This window comes from Anguilla rostrata, chromosome 16, assembly GCF_018555375.3.
Source record: "Anguilla rostrata isolate EN2019 chromosome 16, ASM1855537v3, whole genome shotgun sequence".
NCBI classification, from domain to species: domain Eukaryota; kingdom Metazoa; phylum Chordata; class Actinopteri; order Anguilliformes; family Anguillidae; genus Anguilla; species Anguilla rostrata.
In genome coordinates, this window is record NC_057948.1 from 32,260,839 (window position 1) to 32,285,619 (window position 24,781).

General features: G+C 50.3%; 1 protein-coding gene across 5 annotated transcripts in view; it reads right to left on the reverse strand.

The window, feature by feature from the left end:
- The window catches only part of cylda (cylindromatosis (turban tumor syndrome), a), a 28,324-nt gene extending 3,581 nt beyond the window's left edge, over positions 1 to 24,743 (reverse strand). Inside the window, exons 1-16 of one of the 5 annotated variants that reach the window (XM_064313372.1) lie at positions 24,374 to 24,743; positions 19,744 to 20,449; positions 17,360 to 17,665; positions 13,624 to 13,729; positions 12,589 to 12,684; positions 10,923 to 11,039; positions 8,706 to 9,082; positions 7,172 to 7,337; positions 5,959 to 6,100; positions 5,153 to 5,275; positions 3,892 to 3,983; positions 3,723 to 3,789; positions 3,096 to 3,228; positions 2,452 to 2,560; positions 2,190 to 2,308; positions 1,108 to 1,324 (exon numbers count right to left, since the gene is read on the reverse strand). In XM_064313372.1, coding sequence (XP_064169442.1) covers positions 1,108 to 1,324; positions 2,190 to 2,308; positions 2,452 to 2,560; positions 3,096 to 3,228; positions 3,723 to 3,789; positions 3,892 to 3,983; positions 5,153 to 5,275; positions 5,959 to 6,100; positions 7,172 to 7,337; positions 8,706 to 9,082; positions 10,923 to 11,039; positions 12,589 to 12,684; positions 13,624 to 13,729; positions 17,360 to 17,665; positions 19,744 to 20,238 — 2,665 coding nt within the window. In that variant the 5' untranslated portion in view covers positions 20,239 to 20,449; positions 24,374 to 24,743. Of the gene's footprint in view, positions 1 to 1,107; positions 1,325 to 2,189; positions 2,309 to 2,451; positions 2,561 to 3,095; positions 3,229 to 3,722; positions 3,790 to 3,891; positions 3,984 to 5,152; positions 5,276 to 5,958; positions 6,101 to 7,171; positions 7,338 to 8,705; positions 9,083 to 10,922; positions 11,040 to 12,588; positions 12,685 to 13,623; positions 13,730 to 17,359; positions 17,666 to 19,743; positions 20,450 to 21,689; positions 21,820 to 24,051; positions 24,219 to 24,373 lie in introns of those variants that run through there. The other 4 variants (XM_064313373.1, XM_064313375.1, XM_064313374.1 and 1 more) reach the window with 4 other exon arrangements.
- Positions 24,744 to 24,781: the final 38 nt, after the last annotated feature.

Consider the following 24,781-nt stretch of genomic DNA (forward strand, 5'->3'; position numbering starts at 1 on the left):
TGACAATAATTTCAGACGAATGAAAGAGATTTTCTTTGTCATAATTTACCTGCATGACTCAATAAAACATCCCCGGTGCCACTAATTGCATTGATTCTGTCCGCGCCTCAAAAATCGCTGGCTAATTATAACTGTAGGCTAATTATGTGTTCTGCATTTTTCTTTTATGGTCGCAGCCTTTCAACACGTTTTTCAACCGATCATATTTCACTGTGTCTGCTGAGAAAGTTATGGCAACTGCTTCGAGTCGATTCACATTTGAATATCTTAACATGTCAATATTTTCAGTGGGAGTGAATGCATTTTTAAATACCCTTCCTGGTTCGGCTCTGATAAAAGCATCTTCCTGATATGACCAGAGGCTGCTGTAAATGTTACTTACCCTGCACGCTAATGCACTCTATAGTTTAAGATCACAAAATAGCATTTTATTTAAGGTTCCAAAGACAAGAAAGCTGTTTGGAAAGTTTGCTCTTAGTCAAGCTGCACCTTTTACACGGAATACCTTGCAGATTTGATAGTATTTTGTCGATGTTGATCATACTAAGTCAGTGATTTTAAATTTGTTGAAAAGAGAACGTAAATGCTTTTAATCACGTTCATCCAGAAGTGTTGCTCTTTTAAGTCTTTCGAATGTCTACATTTTTGGATATATTTTATGTTGATGCAGTGTGGTAACTGTCTGCATGCTGCTGTCTTGGCCAGGGCTCAGTTGTAAAAAGAGATGTAAACCTCAAATGTGACGTCTCTGGTAAACTAAAGGATTTTTTTTTAAAAACACATTGGCCTAAGACAGGTTTTGGTCATTACTGATTATATGATTATATAATTATTCAATCACTTAGAAGCTAATTTACATAAATAATTGGCTATTATGATGTCATGTTTATTCTGGTTTTATATTTCCTGTTTGTCAGAAGAACTTCAAGACACTGAGGACGGCTTAGGCCGAAACATGTCCGTCTCTTTGTCCAAATAGGAATAAAAATGAAAATGATTTTGATTTCCTTTCTAAAAAAAAAACATTTTAAAAAGAGAGCCCTGGCTCTTCCGGGCGGGCCCAGGACCCGGGCGCCGCCCCGCGTGGCTGCAGACGCGCTCACGTACCGTCGCGGTCCGCCATGCTGTCGAAGAAGAGCCAGGCCGAGTCCTTGGCGCCGTACTTGACGAAGGCCACGTAGTGACTGGTCTCTATGCAGAGCACGGCGAACAGCTCCATGCGCTGGCGGGGGAAGGCGCCCTGGCGCCACGCGCCCTCCTGCAGCTCTTTGGGGACCGAGAGCTTGCCGTGCCGGTGGGCCCGCCGCCGGGGGTGGAGGTGGACCTGCGCACACGCACGCACGGGCACACGCAAACACACACAAACACGCACACGCACACGCACACACACGCAAAAACGCACACACACACACACACACGCAGACACACGCAACAACAGCACACGCAACACGCACACAACACATGCAAACACCACACGCACGCACACACACGCAAACACACACGCACATGAACACGCACGCGCAAACGCACACACACGCACATGCAAACGCACACACACGCAAACAGAAACAAATGCACACACAACCCCAAACAGACAACACACACGCACACGCAGACACACACACACATACGCAAATGCACACGCACGCACACACACATGCAAACACACACACACACGCACACACAAACACACACGCAAACGCTTTACTCTCTCCCTCCACAACAGGTCTCCATAAAAGCTAGTGATGATACCAGAGCCGCACGCGAGCTTCAGGGATCTGAACCTGCAGCCTCCGCAGTGCCACAGGGCCAGGGACATTATCACAACCCACATTCAGCCTGCCTGTGGATTTATGAGCCCTTACGCAGGCGTCACTTCACAACAGGCAAAAATAAAATAATGAATAATAAAAATAGCTCCATATGCTCATATTTTCCATTACTATGCTATCCATTTTATTGCAGGTGTTGCTGAAAGCTGAGAGTAAATAGGAGATGTTTCCGAGCGGCGAGAAAAACACATTCCCTGTGACAAGTCTCCACCAAGTGGATTTGCCTGGTACTGCACGCTGCTCAGATACACTGCTCCACATTCATATTCCACATTAATTCAGCTGCACTGTCCCAAGCTACCACACACGCGAGGCTTACTGTGAGGCCTTCGGTGGCCCTGGTCGCCGCGGTCTCACCTGGGTATTGCACTTTTCGCAGAACTGCTTGATCTTTCCGGCGGTGATGTCACTGTCCTCGTAGCACTCCCTGCACTCGTAGAAGGCCAGGCCCCCGCAGATTCGACACTCCCGCGGAGCTGGGACACAGAGAGGGGGGGGCGCGCTGAAAGACCCTCTACACACCTGACCCCCCCATCCCCCCATAACACCCCCCCCACAAACAACCACACACAGCCACGCCCCCACCAAACACCAGGCAGCCACGCACGCTACTACTCACTGTCTTCAAGTAAGTCGGTGATGTCCAGCTCCAGAGAGGGAAAGATCTTGTTGAACATCTTGAAGTCCTTACCGAACCGAGGCATCTGGATTATAAGGCAGGACGGGGCCTGTGGGGGGGGGGTGGGGGGTGGGGGGGGGGGGGACGTGAGGATTCCAGTCTCGTTAGCACACGCGATTGGGCCCTCACACACTAAAGAGCAGGGGGCGGGCAGTCCCCTAGCTGCAGGGCAGGTGTGTGTGTGTGTATGTGGCTAATTTTCTGCACACCACCACCGGCTCACTGGCATAATAGATCAGAGTAAAATGTTCCGTACAGGGACACACAAGCAGATATTACGCTACACCGCTGGCATCCAGCAGCTGTTCTTACCAAAGGAGACTTTTATACAGTTTTACATTTTTACACAGCACGCGTTTATACAGCAGCTATATACTAAAGCTGGTGAGGTTAAGTACTCACACCTAAATGTAAAGGTAACTAAGTAAGTAGGTTAATTATAATTCAGAGAATGTGGCATGAAATCCAGAAACTGATGCAGGCCTCCTTGCCCACCCCAGCTCTAAAGTATCCAGAACATATGGTTAACTAGGACTTTGGGGGGGGAGTACAGATGTGAGTGAGATGTGTCAGTCACGCGTTACCTCGGCAAACTTGAGGTCGCTGTTGATGAAGGACCACTCCAGGAGCTGCTGGCTGGTGGGGACGAACACCTTGTCCCTCTTGTCCATGAAGATCTGATAGAAGTAGCAGTCCTGGACCTTCTGCCCTGCCGACCTGTACAGCACACACACACGCTCTTCAGCCACCAGAGCCTCAGACACAAACACTCTGCGGAGGTCACAGCGTTACCAAACCCGAGCTCACAGGAGCTTCACCCCTGTCATGTGACACGGGCTGCCTCTAGTGGCCAAGCTAGGACGTTAGCAAAATGTCACTCCATTGCTGAACAGCTCATCGGGCCAGCGAGAAGAAGGGTTACTATTCAACGTGCAGACCTGGGTCAAATATGTATTTGTTTTGGATTCAAATACTTTTCTGTGTTCTATTGATCTTGCCTGGCGTAATTGAGCCTGCCAATATGACCAGAAGGCGGGGTCTGCACTTTTTGTGAGTATTTCATTGGTTCCAATACACCAGACCAAAGATCAGTAAAGCATAGAGAAGCATTTGAATCCAAAACAAATACGTATTTGACCCAGGTCTGTCAACGTGTAACGCACACACACTCCACTGTAACTCAAGCGTGGCACACCGGTAAAGAGGCCTACCTCAGCTTCAGAAGGGGGTCTACCCGTAATATGTGGTTGAAGAGGATGTTGAGAAACTCCTCCGGGTCTGCAAACGAGAGCGGAAGAGAGGGACGGTGAGGACGGAGGAACAGAAACTCGGGAGCTGGACCTCTCCACCGTGCGGGCGCCTCCTCGCGGTCACACACACCTTTCTCCTCGGACGTGAAGCCTGACGCCGCCTCCACGCTCTCCAAGATCCTCCTCAGCTTCATCACTTTGGTGGCACACACGTACCCGTGTCTGAGAGAGAGAGAGAGAGAGAGAGAGAGGGAGGGAGGGAGGGAGAGAGAAAAAAGGGGGGAGAGAGGAGGGAGAGAGAAGAGAGAGAGGAGGGAGGGAGGGAGAGAGAAAGAGAGAGAGGGGAGAGAGAGAGAGAGAGAGAGAGAGGGAGAGAGAGAGAAGAGAGAGGAGAGAGAGAGAGGAGAGGGAGGGAGGGGGAGAGAGAGAGAGAGTAAGAGAGAGGAGAGCGAGAGAGGAGGGAGGGAGGGGAGAGAGAAAGAGAGGGGAGAGAGAGGGAGAGAGTAAGAGAGAGTGAGAGAGAGTGAGAGACAGAGGGAGGGAGGGAGGGAGAGAGAGAGGGAGAGAGAGAGAGAGAGATGGGCACTCACACCTATCCAGATCGTGTGGGAACAGCACTTTTTCCAGCTTCCAGGCGAAACACAGTTATTGCTCTGAAGTGTCTAAAAATGGCTCGGTGGATTAATGAGTGCGATCTTTGGCAAGGTTGCGGGCCATTGTGCGCGACCTGATAGCTTGTTATCTGGGCAACATCCTGTTTAGAAACTCTGCTGCTGCAGCTGGAAGTTCAAATGACTCAATGTCCTGGCGCTTCATGAAAAGCCCAGAGAAATAAAAGCGGACCGAGAAAAGTGCATCAGAGATCGGGGGGGGGGGAGATGAGCAGCTCTCAGCAGGAAGTGAGCAGCTCTCAGCAGGAAGTGAGCAGAGGAGGTCTAAAGCGTGAGACATACAGTTTGAGCTGAGCATTACAGGCATTTAGCCGACGCTCTTATCCAGAGGGATTTACACTGCATCCATTTATACAGCTGGATATATACTGACGCAATGCAGGTTAAGTACCTTGCTCAAGGGTACAACGGCTGGGATTCGAACCTGCAACCTTTAGGTTACAAGACCAGCTCCTAACCCAGTACACTACACAGCCACCCGTGAGCAGTACAGTGAGGAACTCAGAGTGAATCAAGAGATAGAACAGGAGTTGTACAGCTGTGGTGCAGATGAACAGAAAACCACCAGTAGGCCAGAGAGGACAGAGAGGAAGGAGCCGTTCGTAAATCAGATGCACAGAGCGACCTGAGCGGTGTGTACGGGCGAGCGGTCCATGCGAGCGTCCCACACGAGCGGTCGAGCCGAGCGTTCACACGCGCGAGGTCAGCGTCTGCACTCACATGCGCAGGGGGTTGACGATTTCGGTGCGCAGCAGCTCCTGGGTCTCCCGGTAGTACTCCACGTCCGTCTTGGACCGCGGCCTCAGGAGCACCGTGTCCAGGACCGAGCTGAAGGAGAAGAGGCTGCAGGGAGGCAGAACGGACCGTTACCATCGTTCACGCCGGTCAGCAGACACGACCGCAGCGCCTTCTCCGCCGACCGCTCAGTTCTGCGCATCAATTCCCCATTAGCCTCCGACGTGACACGCATCAACTTATTCCGATCAATTAACAAAGTGACAGTTATGCTGATTAAGGTTTTATAAATAATCTTTCGCGTGACATTTCCATCAGCGCTCCCGCCTGACCGTGGGTGTCCAGGACACAGCACTACCATGGAGGCGAAGCAAGAGATCTCATAAGTAAACTGGTACCCCACTCTATGGCTAGCACCAGGCTAGCATGAGCTGAAGCCACAAACTACATTACCCAGAATAACACTACTGAATAAGTGTGCATATTACATCAAACAGGATTCTGCCACCTGTAGTCTAAGGCTGAGGGCATCCCATAATAATCAGGAACATAATTTCTATCTACTTCTGGATGTTTCCTCAGGGCAGCAATGGCCTCCCCAGTCTATGTCCCTAAATCTCAGCACTGCTCCATATCTAAGGGTCCAGACTAAGTGAGCCAGGCTTACTCCAGCTCTACAGAGCAAAGGGGTTACGGCCCAACAGCGGCTACATCATATTATATTAGCAGGGCTACATTATCAGACTACATATCCCACAGTTCTGTGCGGTGCGCTACCCTCAGCTGCTCACCAGAACAGCGTGGAGTCCAGGTAGCAGGAGTTGTAGTGGCCCTGAATGCCCTTCTTCTTCCCCACCATGACCTCCAGCCCGTCGTTCTCAGTGCGGGGCGGGGTGTTCTCCTGCACCACCTCGCTCAGGTACCCCCCGAACGCTGCAGACAAGTTTTCTGGGTTAAGTCAGCGAAAGGAACGCATCTACACGTGCTGGACAGGCTATCAGTTCAACTGCAGGCCATCAGGATATATGTTCTGCATTCCACATCATGCATTTGATCCAACCACAGACTCTACACACACATGCACACACACACACACACACACACACACACACACATACACACACACACACACACACAAACAACACAAAAGAGCACACACTAGCACACACATACACCGAAATGAACCCCACAGACACACACAACACGCACACACACACACACTACATCACAGCCACAACAACAACACGCCCAGCAGAAACCTCACACAATTATATTATCATAACCCACCCCCTCACCATCCCCACACTCCACAACCACCAACAACACTTCTACACACGTACACACACACAAACACACACACACACACACAGGCATGCACACATGCACACAGGTTTACACACACGCACGCATACACACAAACACACACACACACACACACGCACACACGCACACACGCACACACGCACACACGCACACACGCACACACATACACACATACACACATACACACACACACACGTACACACACGCACACACACACACACACACGCATACACACGCACACACACACACACGTACACACACACAGAAGAACAAGCACACATAAGAAAGAGCACACCTAGCACACACACATACATCCTGGGAGAATGAACCTCCCACAGACACACACAAACACGCCGACTACATCACATTTGAAAGCTCAATTCCTGACACAGCCATCCAATCAGAGTAGGAGCACGTCCCCAAGCAGAAATCCTTCATTGCAGCCAGTTAGTTATTTTTATTCAGTTTATAGTTTCTTTCTCCGCCCCCCCCCCTCCCCATCCCCTATCTGAGCTTCCTATCAATCCGATCCAGACAACAGCTGTTTCTATTGAGTGACTTTCACCTCTGCTCCAGGTCTTTACAGATCGACGTGTTTTTCTGATTACCCCTGACAAGCTCCCCGTAGGCGGAGAGAGGAGGAGGAGGAGGAGGAGGAGGAGGAAGAGGGATGGCTCTCACCGATGGAGTTGCAGCGCTCGATGGGGTTGGAGGAGTGGTGTGGGGAGGGGAAGCGGGAGTCCGGCCGACAGGACCTCAGCTTGACGAACAGCGCCTTCTTGGGGGGGCAGGAGAAGTAGCGCGTGCCCTTGAAGGTGCCGTCTGTGCAGCCCACACACTCGTCCTCCTGAGGAGCACAGACACCGCCACACCCGCCATCAGCCCGACCGCGCGCTCAGGAGAACAGGCTCTAAGGGGCCCACAGCAGCAGGGGAACAGGCTCTAAGGGTCTACAGCAGCAGTGGAACAGGCTCTAAGGGGCCCACAGCAGCAGTGGAACAGGATCTAAAGGGTCTACAGCAGCAGTGGAACAAGCTCTAAGGGGCCCACAGCAGCAGTGGAACAGGATCTAAGACCCCACATCAGCAGTGGAACAGGCTCTAAGGGTCTACAGCAGCAGTGGAACAAGCTCTAAGGGGCCCACAGCAGCAGTGGAACAGGCTCTAAGACCCCACATCAGCAGTGGAACAGGCTCTAAGGGTCTACAGCAGCAGTGGAACAGGCTCTAAGGGGTCCACAGCAGCAGTGGAACAGGCTCTAAGGGGTCCACAGCAGCAGTGGAACAGGATCTAAAGGGTCTACAGCAGCAGTGGAACAGGCTCTAAGGGGCCCACAGCAGCAGTGGAACAGGCTCTAAGGGGCCCACAGTAGCAGTGGAACAGGCTCTAAGACCCCACCGCAGCAGTGGAACAGGCTCTAAGGGGTCCACAGCAGCAGTGGAACAGGCTCTAAGGGTCCACTGCAGCAGTGGAACAGGCTCTAAGGGTCCACTGCAGCAGTGGAACAGGCTCTAAGGGTCCACTGCAGCAGTGGAACAGGCTCTAAGGGTCCACTGCAGCAGTGGAACAGGCTCTAAGGGTCCACTGCAGCAGTGGAACAGGCTCTAAGGGTCCACAGCAGTAGTGGAACAGGCTCTAAGGGTCCATAGCAGCAGTGGAACAGGCTCTAAAGGGTCTACAGCAGCAGTGGAACAGGCTCTAAGGGGCCCACAGCAGCAGTGGAACAGGCTCTAAGGGGCCCACAGCAGCAGTGGAACAGGCTCTAAGGGGCCCACAGCAGCAGTGGAACAGGCTCTAAGGGGCCCACAGCAGCAGTGGAACAGGCTCTAAGGGGTCCACAGCAGCAGTGGAACAGGATCTAAGGGTCTACAGCAGCAGTGGAACAGGCTCTAAGGGGCCCACAGCAGCAGTGGAACAGGCTCTAAGGGGCCCACAGCAGCAGTGGAACAGGCTCTAAGGGGCCCACAGCAGCAGTGGAACAGGCTCTAAGGGGCCCACAGCAGCAGTGGAACAGGCTCTAAAGGGTCTACAGCAGCAGTGGAACAGGCTCTAAGGGTCCACTGCAGCAGTGGAACAGGCTCTAAGGGCCAAAGGTCCCACAGTGCTCTGTTGTCACAGTAGCAATAAGGACGGTTGGTCTAGGAGTGGGGGACGGGATTTAGGGGTGAGGTTTAGGGGTGGGGGTCAGGGGAACCGTACGAGGGGGGGTCACTCACCAGCTCAAGCCCGGCCAGCGGCTCCAAAAGCCCGGGCGGCTGCCCCACCCAGCGGATCACCCCGCACAGGGGCGGGTTCTCCTTCACCTCCACCAGGGAGCCCACCTCCAGGCCGTACTGGCTGCGGGGGCCCGGCGGGGGCGCCGCGGGCTGGGGGGCGGGCTCGTGCTGGTCCCCGATGACGGACTGCACGGACAGGGACAGCGGGTTGTGGCTCATGCTGCCGTTGGGCCCGCTCTTCTTGCTCAGGCTGAAGGGCAGCGAGTGGAACTTGTTCTCATTGGACAGCGAGGCCGGGGGCGGGGCCCGGGAGGGCGGCGACATCTGGTTGAAGTCAGGGGGCGTGTCCGTGAGGGACTTGGCCGGGTCTTCCCCGACTGTGGGGAGGTGGGTGGGGGGGGGGGGGGTCAGAACAAAAAACAAGCCAATTACGAGCGCCTGAGGCGAGCACTTAGCCACCCTTCACGCTCTATCAGAGCCCTGATTGCCATGCATACGAGACGCACAACACAGCTGCACATTAACCAATCACTGCCTCCTGCAGGAGTCTTCAGCTATCAAGCAAAAGGATGCCATGTGCTTCCCCTGCATTCAGATCTGGCTCTAGGACATCTTCAGCAATGCAGAAGAACTGTTGATCTGGAATATTTTGGTGCAATCGGGTACGTTCCCCCCCCCCCCCCTCCCCAATACAGAACATGCAGCGGTTCATCATCTCCCACAGAAACAGAGACAGAGGAGGCGCAAGCACGTCATGCACGAATTTCGGAGCAAGGCCACGTCACAGACGAAGACGATCACAGTCATTTCACAAAGGAAGCGGTTCGGCGGGACGGACGCACTGAAAGGGCGCGAGGCGAGGCGAGGCAGGGCAGTCGTGCCAAAAAAATCAGCCGCAGAAACACCAGAATTTCATCAGCTCTGCGCCGCTCTCACTCGCATGCATGGCATTCTGAAGCGGTTTTGGCAAGAGCCTCGTTTCCGACCACTACAAAGCAAATGACGTTCTCCAGTGAGCAGGTGATCTGAAAGGTCAAATATGTTATTGTCTGTGTAGATAAACACCCCCCCCCCCCCCCACACTACGTCAACGGTGACAGTAGTCACTATACCCAGGGCTCAACAGTTCAACAATTTAGGAGCACCCCGATGCATCCCAAAGTGTAGATGTGCTCCCACATTATTTTTCCAGTTAGCACACATCAATTTTCAGGCGCAAACGTCTCCTAAAATGTCGAGCACTGCAGAGCCCCGGGCTGTGCTTCTGAAAGCCATGGCATTGGGCCACTACATGCTGCATAGCATGCCGTCAGGATGCTTCAAACAGAGCATGCGCCCGGAGAGCGACTGCGACCAGCGCAACAGCTGCGCAGCCGTGCTGCGCAGAGCCGCCGGCAGCACCGCTCACCTGCAGCGCATCCCTGCCAACGACTCGCGCAACATTACCGCCCATACACAAGCGCAGAATCACTCCCCCCCCCCACATCAAAACCACACCAACCCAACATCTGTCATCCCGGGACAGGTGAGTCACCCCGTTTAAACCAAGTGTAAGGCTTTTATTAATGCGTCCAGAGTCCTACCCTACCCTGTCCCCCGCCCCCAACCCCCGCCCAAATACCTTCAATGCCACGCACTCCACTATGTCTGAACAGAGCCACCTGTTCCACAGTACTGCATGAAGTCATTTAGTGACTCAACGCATGTATAAATTTAGCCCATGACCATGTGAACCTGTAGACTTAATCCTGGCATCAGGACTTTGATAGATTCAGGTACTGTATCATGGCATATTCATCATGAGGGGATTTTTTCCACACCCCAAAACAAACTATTCATAATCCACTGGGCTAATAATAAAGTGAGGTGGAACAACATGGATGAATGTCTTCATTCTCCAGAGAGCATTACTAAAAGCCTTTGGTGATTTAACAGATTGAGCCATGCGATCATGCACATAAAGGCTCCTATTTCACAACTATGGAAGGGGACACCAAACAAAAAATCTTGTCAGCAGGTAGAAAAAAGGACCATGTCAATTAACATTACAAGTACTTGCTTTAATATGCTGAATTACGTTTTTAACCTTGATAGAAATATCATCTAAAATCTGCAAGAAACTAGACGCAATATAATTACTACCGATCTAGATCTGAAATTAGACCCTGCTATCAAGATGGCTTGTTGTCGAGTCCACGTTTCCGCTGTGTGGATTACCTTCATCAATGTACCATGTGCTTTTGGATTTGGACTGTGGTGGGTGATCGACAGAGCTGCCGTTTAATGTGTAATAAAACTCAGACTTGCTTCTATTCCCACACTGCAGACCTAATCCTGTAAATAACAGAGTTCGGCAGAGAGAGAGAGAGAGAAGGTAAGAAGGGGCGTGTGTGTGCCCATTCTTTTGACTCGGTGGTGGCCCATATGACAAAAAACACAACCTGTCCTGTTCACAAAGAGAATATGTGAATTTACTTTTATTATTATTTTTTTTACATGTGCTATGCTGGATAATACAAGCAAGAACACGAGCCAAAACTAACACAAGAACCGAGAACTCGAGATTTTAAATAACCGCTCAACACAATCTGAAGATGACACCAGCTATCAAACTAAGGTCTGAGACATACCAAAATTCTGTCGTCGACATATCTGTCTGCGTCGTAAACGTGTGATTTCACACGAATGCTCTGCGTGATAAAAGAACAGCACGTCTGCCTCGTTAATGGGAGTGACACTCCCACTACACGTGATGACCTATCAGATAGGAATCTGCTGGCTCCTGGTGCTAGTGGGGTGGGCCAGGGCAGACCCTGAGCTGACGTCATGCAATGTAGCAAAGCCAGCGAAGCAACAGAGAGAGCGAGAGAGAGAGAGAGAGCAAGTGAGAGCGAGAGAGAGAAGACCCCGTCACTTCAATGGCCTCTTCAAAGCCCAAAATAACACACCACACCACAGCACCCCATGCTTGCTGGAGTAAAAATAACACTTGGGCGCAAGAAATCCCCATGAACACACTCACACATTCACGCTACGGAAAACAAGCTTAGTTATGTACTCATTTTGAATGTGAGGCATTCCAACGGCGACCTACTCCAAATCTCCACTAGATGGCAGGCATCCTTACTGCAGCTAACGCCCGTGTTATCATGCTCGTTTATACACATTAAAGCATGAACAGCAAGTCTTCTCCATAAAATGAATGCTGGCACAAAACTAAGCATTAGATGTGGATCATAAATAAAACAAAGAAACAATTTAGAATTAAAAAAAATTTGATTAAAAGGTTTAGCTGTGCCACAGAAAAAAAATGCAAGATTTAGTTTATCCGTTTAGCTTTTATAACAGCTTTACCAAATTCTGAATGTTTTTACCCAACTGTATATACCACAGTATCCTCCCAGTTTGCATCAGAGTTCCTGTCAGAACTAAAAATATCATCAAAGGGAGCGACTCTTAACTCCGAACTAGATGGGGGTTTTGGCTCAGCGGTGCACCACCACAGAGGTGGCTCCATTAACTGCAGTCAAACAGGAAGAAGAGTAATAAAAAGCAAATACACATTTCAAAATGTCTGCCAGTCTTGTGTGCCTATGTGTTTTAAGCTCCATTTAAATACAAACAGTAAACCAAATCTGTAAATGTAAAAATAAGTTAATTTATTTATATTATACTTCAGAAACACAAATTTAAAGAGAAAGTGTAGTCTGGTATAGAATGAGATTTAACAGCCTTTCCCATCCTTTGAGCCCTTTTATCTGGCTGGACTGGCGTACAAACAGAGAGCAAACGTGTGTGATTGTTGTTGACTATTTGCGCTGGACGTCGTCCGGTACAAGGCAGTGTCTGTCTCCGTGGCGACGGCGCTGAGTGACAGCAGTACCTTTGTTCTTTGGCTTGTTCTGGGCGGAGGAGGGCTTGTCCCCGCCGGTGCCGCTGCCCCTGTGCTTCAGCAGGCGCTGGTCCTGCATGGCGAACTCTGCGAACGGCCAGGGAGAGGCTGAGACAGCGGCGAAATGCGCAGGGCCAAGCGCGCGGGGGGCCAAACGCGCAGGGGGGGCAAACGCGCAGGGGGCAAACGCGCAGCCGCAAATGCGCAGCAGCAAACGCGCAGGGGGCAAACGCGCAGCCGCAAATACGCAGCACTGGCAAACACGCAGCAGCAAACACGCAGCAGCATACACGCAGGGGCCAAACGCACAGGGGCCAAACGCGCCGCAGAAAACACGCAGCACCAAACACGCAGCCGCAAACACGCAGCACTGTAAACACTGTGGCAGCTTCCTCACTCCTTCCTCCCAGCACGGTCGAGCACAGCAGCAGAAAGGGCTCGCTTTGTGCTTTGTGCTTTGTCTGGGCCACACTTAGACCCAAAGCCTTAAAAAGCACTCAAAAGCAGGCAAGTCTGCGCTGCGCTACTTCAGCCACTTAAATCCATCAAACTGGAACAATGGCACGTTCTCACACCGTTCCTGTCTTGGATCCACATGCAGAACACATGAACAACATCACGGGCCGCACGCCCCCAACAGCAATCCGTCTTCCGTAGCAAAACAATAACAACTCCAAACTTTCATCTCGCGCCTAACTTTGTGCTGCAGTTCCTAAGTAAACAGCCAGCCTACTATTTACATTATTATTATTATTCTTGCTTTTGTAGTTAAGGGTCATACACTCAAGAGACGCTGTCAACTGTTCAAGTATCGCTTGCACCGAAAAGAAGCAGCACAAGCTTGAATGACTGAAACAGATGCAAAGCCTCTGGATTTTCAGAAATGAATTAGACAAAAGGGCTTTATGTTTCACCAATAAAACAGCAGGAACAATGATGGTGACACATGAGAAACCCCATCAACAAAAAAAAAAAAATTAATACTTATAACAAAAATGAAGAGGAAGCAAAGATGTTAGCGCTCACCTGGCATTACTTCACAGATGGGGACCAGACGAGTGTGCTCCACGCTGGCAAAGTTACACAGCAGCGCCCCGTCAATGGTGCCGTCCCAGTCCCCGATGGGGTCGTCCTGAAAAGGGCCCAGACATGGTCTCCTTACCCCCGCAGGTGCTCGTCATTCCCCCCAAACCTCTGTTTACTCCCCTCAGCTCTGTCATGTCCACCGCTGACCTGTGCCCACCTCCAGCCTGAGCCAGCTCTCTCTCTCTCTCTCTCTCTCTCTCTCTCTCTCTGTCTGTCTGTCTGTATCTACCTCTCTCTCTCTCTCTCTCTCTCTTTCTCTCACTCTCTCTGTCTCTCTCTCTCTCTCTCCCTCCCTCCCTCCTTCCCTCCCTCTCTCTCTCTCTGCTCTAATGACAGGCTGGGGTAAGTGTCGCTCGTCCGCACGCAGGGAGAGGCCGGCTGCGGGGTCACCAGCTCCTGGGAGCTACGCAGCGTCGCTCTCTCTCTCTCTCTCTCTCTCTCTCTCTCTGCGCAGCGGGCACTGAGAGGCCGGTAGTGTTCCTTCCCTCCTCCGGACGGCCCGCCCGCCCGCCCCACGGGTCACACAACCCTGCCCTTTGTTCCCCCACTCCAATGAGAACGAGCTTCAGCTCCTTTATTCATTCCTCTCTTTCTCTCTCTCACTTCTTAACCACCACCCCCCCCCCCGACTCAAAACTACACACACAACAGCAAAACCTGCCGATGTACAGAAAGGCTATCATTTCCAGATGTTTTCATAGACCAGGGGGTTAACAAAGTGCAGCCCCAGCGTATTACAGTGTGTGGAGCTGGTCCATATGAATCCACTTCAGACTGGGTGAGAATGCTCAAAACAAGCCCCAGCGTATTACAGTATGTGGAGCTGGTCCATATGAACCCACTTCAGACTGGGTGAGAATGCTCCAAACAAGCCCCAGTGTATTACAGTATGTGGAGCTGGTCCATATGAATCCACTTCAGACTGGGTGAGAATGCTCAAAACAAACCCCAGCGTATTACAGTATGTGGAGCTGGTCCATATGAATCCACTTCAGACTGGGTGAGAATGCTCCAAACAAGCCCCAGTGTATTACAGTATGTGGAGCTGGTCCATATGAACCCACTTCAGACTGGGTGAGAATGCTCAAAACAAACCCCAGTGTATTACAGTATGTGGAGCTGGTCCGTATGAATCCACTTCAGACTGGGTGAGAATGCTCAAAACAAACCCCAGCGTATTACAGTATGTGGAGCTGGTCCGTATGAACGCACTTCAGACTGGGTGAGAATGGTCAAAACAAGCCCCAGTGTATTACAGTACGTGGAGCTGGTCCATATGAATCCACTTCAGACTGGGTGAGAATGCTCAAAACAAACCCCAGTGTATTACAGTATGTGGAGCTGGTCCATATGAATCCACTTCAGACTGGGTGAGAATGCTCCAAACAAACCCCAGCGTATTACAGTATGTGGAGCTGGTCCATATGAGTGGGTGAGAATGCAGCGCTGCAATCAGAGATTTCATTTTCACAACAGCTTGCGCTGCGTTTTCATGTTCTCTCCTTATGACACGTATCACTTCCCTCTCTCTGATCACACAAACACATGCTCTCGGGTGCGCGACAGCAAATTCGTCAGTCAAGGCCGGTATCTCGCACGATCGCGAGACGCGGTAGGAAATGACGGTTCGCAGTATAAAACACGGAGAGATCCACCGGCACGCGAACTCCGGAAACGCTCTTCCTCTGCAAAACACGGCCAGCGCTGCCAAGCGGCGGACCGGCAGCGAGCATAAGCACGGGTCGCGACTCGGGTCACGATGAGTCGACCGGTAAACATGACCACGAACGGTGACCGCGACCCATGGCTGACATCACCGCTCACAGCGATTACGACTACTCGCCGCTCCTGGTTTTCAAAAACAAACATCTAATCTGTTAGATATTGTCGGCCAACAAGAAAAGCATGGGGCAGCCCCGTAAGCTCATTAACGCAGAAGGCGCCCGTTCCTCCAAACAGCAAATCGTGTGGCTGCAGTGTAATGTATAAAGCATGCAGACACGGTGAAGAGGTTTATCTTCTGTTTCACCAAACGTTACAAAAGGGTGATCTAAGCAACGTTGACTGTGGTCTGTGAATGTTGGCACCAGACGTGGTGGTTCCAGCATCACAGAAACAGCTGCCCTCCTGGGATTTTTACACACTACAGTCTCTAGAGTTTAGAGAATGGTGTGATTAAAAAAAAAACATCCAGTGAGTGGCAGTTTTCTGGGCAAAAACGCCTTATTAATGAGAGGTCAGAGGAAAACTGGAAGACTTCTCCAAGCTCAAATAACTATTTATAACAGTGGTGTGCAGAAGGGCATCTCTGCACAGACACTTCATCGAACCTTGAAGCAGATAGATGTGCAACCTGGCGTTGTCCATCAGCTACGAACAGGAAGATGAGGCCACAGTGAGCACGTGACCACCAAAACTGGACGACTGAAGATTGGAAAAACGTTGCCTGATCTGACAAATCTCAATTTCTGCCGTGGCATGCAGAGGGCTAGGTCAGAATGTGGCAAAAGCAACATGAATCCATGGATCCATCCTGCCTTCTGCCAGAGGTGCAGGTGCAGGCTGGTGGTGGTGTAATGGTGTGGGGAATGTTCTCTTAGCACACAGTAGGCCCCTTACTATCAACTAATCCTCACTTTAATGCCGCAGAAGCATTGTTAAAGACCACGCGCATCCCTTTGTGGACATAGTCCACCATGGTCTACCATAGGATAAGATAAGGTGTGTGCATCCCCACAAACCATGCATCATCTAAAGCCGGAACATGACAGGGAGAGTTAACTCCGATGGCCTGCACAGTCCCCAGATCCCAATCCAATACAGCAGCACTAAGGTGAAGTGGAATGGGAGGTTTGGAGGTTTTAATGTGTGGTGAAATAGCATGCAGAAACTTCAGAGTCAGCATGGTCCAAAATCCCTAAGCAACGTTTCCATCGCCTTCTTGAAAGAAGAATTCACGCTGTTCTGGAGGAAAAATGGGGTTCTAACCCAGTACAAGACCGATGTGCCCAATAAAGTGGCCAGTGAGTGTATACCTGCTGACAAAAGCAAAGTCAGCCCTCAGAGGGTAGACACTGCAGGGACTAAAAACACACACACATATTTCAGGACTGCAGTTTGGCATACACCCAGAATGGCATGGAATGGAAAGCAGACCAATATTTCAGATTAAGCATTCATGTGATTTACTCTGGAAAGGAAAACAGTATGGCGTGTTAAGCATACATTCAAACCCCAATGTGAGTGAGTGAGTGAGTGACAGTGACAAATTGAGTGAATCTGTGTGGGATTAAAGGCAGAGAATATGTACGTCACTATGAAATTATTGTGCAATAACTACGTGCGTCCAGCTGACGCTCAGTTCTCCCTTTGCTGCGTCACCAACACGCCTGCACTCCACAGCCACGGCGGCCATTTTATACCTGAACATCTGCATCCTGTTTTCTTCCTGTTTCAAGAGACTGCGCTCCTCAGCGAGCGCGCATCGTTCACTCTCTCTCCACTGATGCCCTTAACAAAACCCTGCCCTGAACAACGGCTAGCCTAAACAGGCCGCTTTACTGCCAGAATCCTGACAAATACTCCTGCGTGTTTAAAGCCTTGTGTTCATTTAAGAGAGGAGGGCTGGCTCCTCCCCCCCTTCAGGCCGATTGGTGTGCGGGCATGTCAGTCTCACCATGTCCACGCCCACGTAGCAGCCCAGGCTCTCGTTGCCGGGCAGCAGGTCGCAGAAGATGACGGTGCCGTGCTCCAGGCCCTCGGGCGTCTTGACCACCACGCGGGAGTTGATCTCGATGGGCAGGAACTCGGGGTCGGCCAGGGCCAGGTGGTCGGCCACCAGCTCGCCCAGGTCCTCCTCCTCCTCGTCCTCCCACAGCTCCAGCTTGTCCAGGGCCACGAACACGCCGCACTCGTCCTCACAGCGGAACAGCTGCTTGCCCTGGTAGGAGCCCTCCGTGAAGCCGTGGCCCCGGCCCTCCTCCTGGGGGGGGGGGGGAAGGGGGGGAGAGACATACCCAGTGAGCCCAGCGTGCAGTCAGAGTGTCGCACTGAGGCTCAGGTAGACCCGACTGCAGCCCCAAGCCGAGGTACTCCACCGGCGGGGCCTAACCTTTCACTATTACACCAGTTATGACTGTGAATAGAGAACGCTGATTCAATGTGTGAATGTGCGAGCGCCGCATCCCACGAGCACCTCAGTCAGATCAGGAGTGAATCAGGTGCCGCTCGCTCACACTCTCGTGCAGCACGAACATGCAGACGGGGCTAAATAGGCCTCCGTGCTTCCAGCAGACTTGTGCATAATTCTATCGCTTTGCAGAGCTGGCTGTGCAGCCCACTGACCGGCCTCTCCAGGAGTTCAGCTCTACCTGATGTAGCCTGAAGAGATTCCACAGCACGCTGCCCCAAAAGGCCAACCCCATCCCCACACAAGAGTGCGACAGCAAACTGGCCCAGGTGATGAAGAGGAAACAGGTGTGTTTATAACAACATCAGCCTCTGCCTGCACGCGCAGATTAGAGCACAGCTCGTTCAGGCTGCTGTCGACACAAGAACTACTCTGTTTAAGAGCCAGTGTAACCATGACAAACAGGAAGATCACTGCTTGGGAGAAGCATGATGTAAAGGCTCAGACTCATATCTGAAGCCAGTAATCTGTTGGTGGAGTGAGTGTAAACAATTTTAAGATTTATGGCAAGTTATCAGTGAGATGTCAGAGATGGGAAGGGCAGGACAAGCAAACTGAGAACGGATTACAAAACAACATCTCAAGCTAAGAGATGAATCATGGACCATAAAACCTGTAATCCTTCCAATATTGAGCTTGGCTTCCACAACCCAATAGAATGGGGGAACTGGAGCAACGCTCACTTCCCCACACAGTGATAATCTGCACAAGCAGAGCCGTGTGTGTGTGTGTGCGTGCATGTGAGTGTATGCATGTGTGTGTGTGTGTGTGTGTGTGCGTGCGAGTGTATGCGTGTGTGTGTGTGTGTGTGTGTGTGTGTGTGCGTGCATGTGAGTGTATGCATGTGTGTGTGTGTGTGTGTGTGTGCGCATGTGCGTGCATGGGTGTGTGTGCACAAACGTATGTGTGTGTGTGTGTGTATATGTGTGTGTGTGTGTGTGTGTGTACAAACGCATGTGTGTGTGTGTGTGTGTGTGTGTGTGTGTGAGTGCGTGCGTGTATGTGTGTGTGTGTGTGTGTGTGTGCGCGCGTGTGCATGGGTGTGTGTGTGTGTGTGTGTGCGCACGCGTGTGTGTGTGTATGTGTGTGTGTGTGGTGTGTGCACAAACGCGTGTGTGTGTGTGTGCGCGCGCACGCGCGTGTGTGTGTGTGTGTGTGTGTGTGTGTGTGTGTGTATATGTGTGTTCCTCTGCCCATCCTCCCAAGCATAGCAGCGCAGTCCTTAGAAGACAGCGTTCATGCGTGGGCAGCGGCAGGAGAGCTAATCTCTAATGATGCTCAGGGGTCAGCCACACTGAAGCAGGAGGTGAGCAGCAGCGAAGTGAAGATGCAGCCCACCTACTCCGACAAGACTGGAGCCGACCGGGCTGAGGAGGACTAGCCCAGACCTGGCTTACATAAGCTTATGTCAGACCAGGATGCGTGTAAGTTCAAAATGGCGGAGAAGCACAGGCTGCTATTGCAAACGGCAAAAACATCCTTCGCGTGATTAATCGTGGAACGCCATCGGTTTATTATTAAAACGGCAGCGAGGATTACAAACGATCAATAGGCAGCGCTCTCAAGCGTTATACCCTGACTGCAAGCAGCACGCCATTGATCGTCTCTGCTCTTTGCCCGTTTATTTTGAGCACTGCTCCCTTAAATAATTAAACCTGTTGGTAAATAAACAGGCAGGAATGCCGGATTGATCATACAGGCGTCTCAAGCTGAACGGCCTGCGTCGCTTTTCCGTACGGTTTCACCGCGGCAGCCGTGGCGCGAGTTATGTCAGCTAGGCTGCGAGCGGCGGGCCCAGCGGTGGACGGCTACGGGCGGGCGAACGGCGGGCCAGCGGTGGACTAGGGGGCGAACGGCGGGGGACTCCTCACCAGCAGCTCCACGCCGAAGCAGATCCCGGACAGCGTGCGCTCGGGGATGAGCGAGCCCTTGAAGCGCACCACGCCGGGCAGCGGCTCGTCGCCCGAGCGCAGCTGCACGCGCACCTTGGAGCCGCAGTCGATGTCGCGCGCGCGCTCCAGCCGCGGCTTGTTGCGCAGCAGCGCGTAGCGCTCCTCGCAGTTGGTGATGGGGAAGAGCAGCTCGGCCAGCTTCTCGTCCAGCTCCAGCACGTCCCTCTCGTCCAGGCCCAGCACCACGTTGGTCTGGTCCAGGATGCGCAGGCTGCGCTTGCCCTTGCCCGGCGGCAGCGGGCGCCCCAGGCTGTTGCGCTCCTGGCAGGCCTGCCCGATGCTGCCGCGCGGGATCTTCAGGGTCTTCTGCGGCGGCTTCTCCGTGGTGCACTCCTTCAGCACCATGTAGTAGCGCGAGTCCTCGCGGAAGCCGCCCCCGCCGGGCTTGTCCTGGTTCCACAGCGCCGAGCTCATGGCCGCCGTCGCGGGCCGCCGTGCATAAGCAGGCCGGGCGCAGCGCCGGGGGGGGGGTGGGGGGTGTGTCAGAACGCGCCTGGCGTCCGCGGAGACGGGCGGGGGGGGGGATGCGGTGGGCGGGTCACGGGGCGCAGGCCTGGGGTCCCCCAGCGACCTCTCTGTGGGCTGGCTGCATCGCACGCTAATCAGACTGCGCTCCCATCGACACCTGCGCACACACACACACACACACACACACACACAGGGAAACAGAAACACGTTTAAGGGTGGCGTTAACGCACAGGTGCACAGCCTGATGATTCAGCCAACTTCCCTCTCTGACACAGCGGCTGCAGAACTGGCTCGGCTGTACGATATTACACATGGGCCCCGAAATACATTTATCGCCTTTTCAACAACAGTTCAAAAACTTCAAGATATAATTACAAATGCAAGGGTACAAACACATCCTTTACCATATTATACTGTGGAAATCCATTAATCATAAATGATAATAATACATTATACCTGTAGTGCCTTTGCGTGTACCGTCACTTCATTAAAATAGTAAAAAATTAACCTAAAACAGCAAAGCTAAAACAGTATCTAGACTAATAATAAATAAATAACTTTAAAAGCTAAAACAGGCTAACTGCCTATGAATAACATATAGACATAGCTTGTAGCGTTGCATGTTGGCCTATAAAGATAAAGAAGCAAAATACATACATAACATATGAATAAACACAGGTGATTTACGAGGAGCACTCAGTTTGGTATCATATAAAAGACGGATGTTATCCACTATGCAAATCAACTGGCAAATCATTTATTTTGAGAGGGATATCTGAGATTGCAAAATTGCAAATGATCAGAACACAAGAAGTTTTGAGACCCTTAAAGTGATTAACGGTGTTGCAACGCCGCCAACCTCTTTAGCAAACTTCCTTCACATAAGTCAGAACATTCTGTAATTACACAACTGGAGCACCGTTAAAAACAAAGCTTCAGGCCAGAAATTTATGATTCTGCCTACTCTGCTTAACCGCACTGCACTTCGTCCCTTCGGTAATGAACTGAATCAAGTGTTAAGTGTCAGGTTTTTGTATTATAAACACTGCTAAACTCATCATTTGCGTGAGTAATAGAAAACTGCGTTGGCTCACATCACTCGAAGTTAAGGACAAGGTGCAATGTGGTTTGACTAAACAGAAACCTCCGAGTATTTTCATCAACAATGTTATTTACCCAAAAGAAAAAAAAAAATAAACACATTTATCATTAAGTAATAAGACTAGCATTGTATAAGGGGAATTCAAGAGGCAAAACCTCAGCGCGGAAACGACATTGTACTAAAAAATTATCTAAAAATCCAGTGTTGACCACAGGAAAGAATGGTGTAATACTAAGCCAACTTAACAGCCTACTTAGCATTGCTGAATTGTTCACAAAACAATGATTCCACTCACAAACGGCAGCCCCTGCTTTGTCCCGTGAACTTCCATAACTCGGACCAATCTGTTCCGACCTCAAATAAGTCCACCCGTGTTATAATAAATGTATCTGCACAAGTGATAAAATCTTTTGTCCCCCCCCCCCCCCTCAGAAACTGCTTTGTAAACGGAGATGCTGAAAGAGGAGACTGCGTGCAGCTGGTGGTTTTTAATAAAAAAGGGTTCAGATTAAACACAGGCTATTCCAGCAGCTGTGGGTCTGCTGGATTTCCCCTAGCAGCGGCGGAGTCAGACACCAAGCCACCGAAGAGCAGAGAGAGAGACCAGAGGGGAAATCCACGGCTTCTCGATCTGCCCTTCCTGGCCACAAACCGTCCCTGCGTGTCACGGCCTCTGTGCTGTAAACACGCAACGCGGGCACTACGGTATCTTCACCAGTATTCCCGTTTGACACTGTTTCTGTGACGCCCCTGCTATTAAACTGGCGTTTTTTGTTTTTTTTTGTCAGGACAAATTTTCGGCCTTGCTCTATGCAACTAATATATATATATAATAATACATAATATATATCAGACCATTATAATGGTGATCAGTTCCAAAAAGCCCCGTAGCACAAAGAATCTCAAGAAATAGGTCTACGGACTCAACTCAGCATCTCCGATAAGTCAGCATTGGGTTTAACAGCGAATACACTAGTGGGCCCCGTAATGAAAATCACCATTTCAGCTCAGTTTTATTTCAGCTTTTTGTTTCAGCTGGTAACACCCAGTCAGCAGAGTCCTCATTTTAGACCAACACAAAAATAAGCACAAGTAGGATTATAGCACATGAAATGGGACGAGCCGAGTGTGCATGCCTTCAGTCGGCTGTGTACAGTGGGCTTAATGTGATTTTACTAATTCTCTCACTGAGGCCTTAAAATGGCACATCTGTCTCTCTTCCTGGACAAACTGGCCTCAGACAGTCACGACAAAAATACCGATCGCTGCTCATTGTGGAGCCACCCAAGGAACAGGCCCTTTCAGCGTTACATAAAAAGCTCCTTGTTTACCATCTAGTGCCATCTACAGCTATGACCCGTATTGAGATTTAGGCTGTGGGAGTACTTCACAGTGAACACTGGCCATGTTGTGCGGCTGTTGTTTTTGTGGTTTTTATTTTTTGGACATTGTGTTCCACCACTTGGTGTGAATTATTTCATGACCCTTTCCAAACCAACTAGCAAGTAAGTGAGATCAAAATTTCCCTATTTCAGCAGGAAATAACCTCAACACTGATGTTCTGACCCGTGTAAATATCAGTTCACACACATGTTCAAAACAACATTCCAGCTGGGAATTATAAATTCCACAACACAATAACAGCCTGATATTCCAGTCCTGCAGTACACTTCAGCCAAGTGAAATGAAAATCGGGGTTCCTGATCTTCCTGTAATACGAGTGAAAACAGTGTTACTGGACATGCAGCAGGCCACAAACCATTCGGCAATTTCCACAATGCCACACATTCGCGGCCTAATAGCTTCGCCCCCCAGCACCTCCAATCATTTGTTAACAAAAGAGAACATTCTATAAGGTGCAACTATCAAATTGTCAAGGCTAGTCGAAAAGGCAACCAAAAACAAGCTCAAAAATAGCCAACCAAGTATTCAGCTAGCTAGCATATGTAACGTTAATGTTTTCCAGACCGTACATTCCTGCATTATGTAAATGTTTTATAAGGATGCTCTGATGTTCTGAAGCATGCATGCCTGTCAAACATGGACCATATGGCAAAGCCACAATTTCACAATCTGCAAAATAAGAAACAAGCTATCAGCGTACAAGGATCTTATGTCGTATCTCAATATTCCACATTCTGGAACAATGATTGTCATGTTCACGTAATACACCTGCTGACAGAATCTAAGCTACACTGAACTGGAGAGTGGTAAATAGCCAACGGTAGTTTGTTCACCAGCGACGTTGGCTATGTGCAAAACTCAACCACAAAAAATGTAAACACAACGTTGGCCTGGGCTTCATGCCCTCCGTGAAATGACAAAACCTTAATGTAAGCTGATATACGATGTAATAGCTAGCTAGCTATCTACTAATATTCGCCACTCTGCATGTTCTCTTGCTGCCGCACTGTCACGGCCAGTAACGTACAACAGTGTATGTCGTAGCACACGCTCGCCAAGTAAGATGCTGTGACTAGCTAGCTAGCTACAAGCGGTGACAACACGATAGTTAACGTAGCTAAGTAAGCGACCTAACGTGTGGGAGGAAATTAAACCATGCACCCTCATACCTTAAAATACAACAGTTACACTTAACCAGTCAGCTTTACGTAATGAGTAGCAATAATTTAACTCATTATTATTTTATTACTCACAAATCTAACAGCTACCCAGTTAGCCAATTGAATGATGAACAGGCACTCATAGTGAAACTAGCTAGCTGGCTCTAAATAGTCGATGGCTAGCTATTTAGCCAAACCGAATCATCTTGTACGATATAGCTTGCTAATTATGTTTCTTTTTAACTAGCTCGTTCGCTAACGAGCCAGCAGCTCAAGCTTGCCGACTGGCGGGCCAACAAAAATGAGCTAAACACAGCCTAGCTCACAGAGCACCGCACGCCAGATCCAGTAGCTCAATGCGTTGCTAGCAACATGCAAGTGTTGTGAAGAATGACATTAAGCCACTTTTTCTTACCGTATCTTCAATGACAAGCTGATTAGCGAAATAACAACCTATACTGACAATCGGCTTGTCCCAATTGCACAGAGTTGAAATGTGATTTTAGTAGGGATGTAGAATGTGCCCAACCAGCTAAAAAGCAACGTAGTACTAGCTAGCTAGCGGCTACTAAGCATCTCTTGTGTGTTTCCGTGTGCTGACAGAGTTGTGTAACACTACAGCAGGTTAGCTTGTTAGCTACGGTATTTAAACAACTGATTTAAGAAGAAACACGTTACAGTTACGAAACAAAATAAAATACAAGAACACTGTATACATTATACTGTCATTACTGAAGGGGAATCCACGCAACCAACCAATTGGTCATCATTCTCTGAACCCATTGGCGCATTTCCAGTTTTGGTTAGTGATTATTGGATAAAC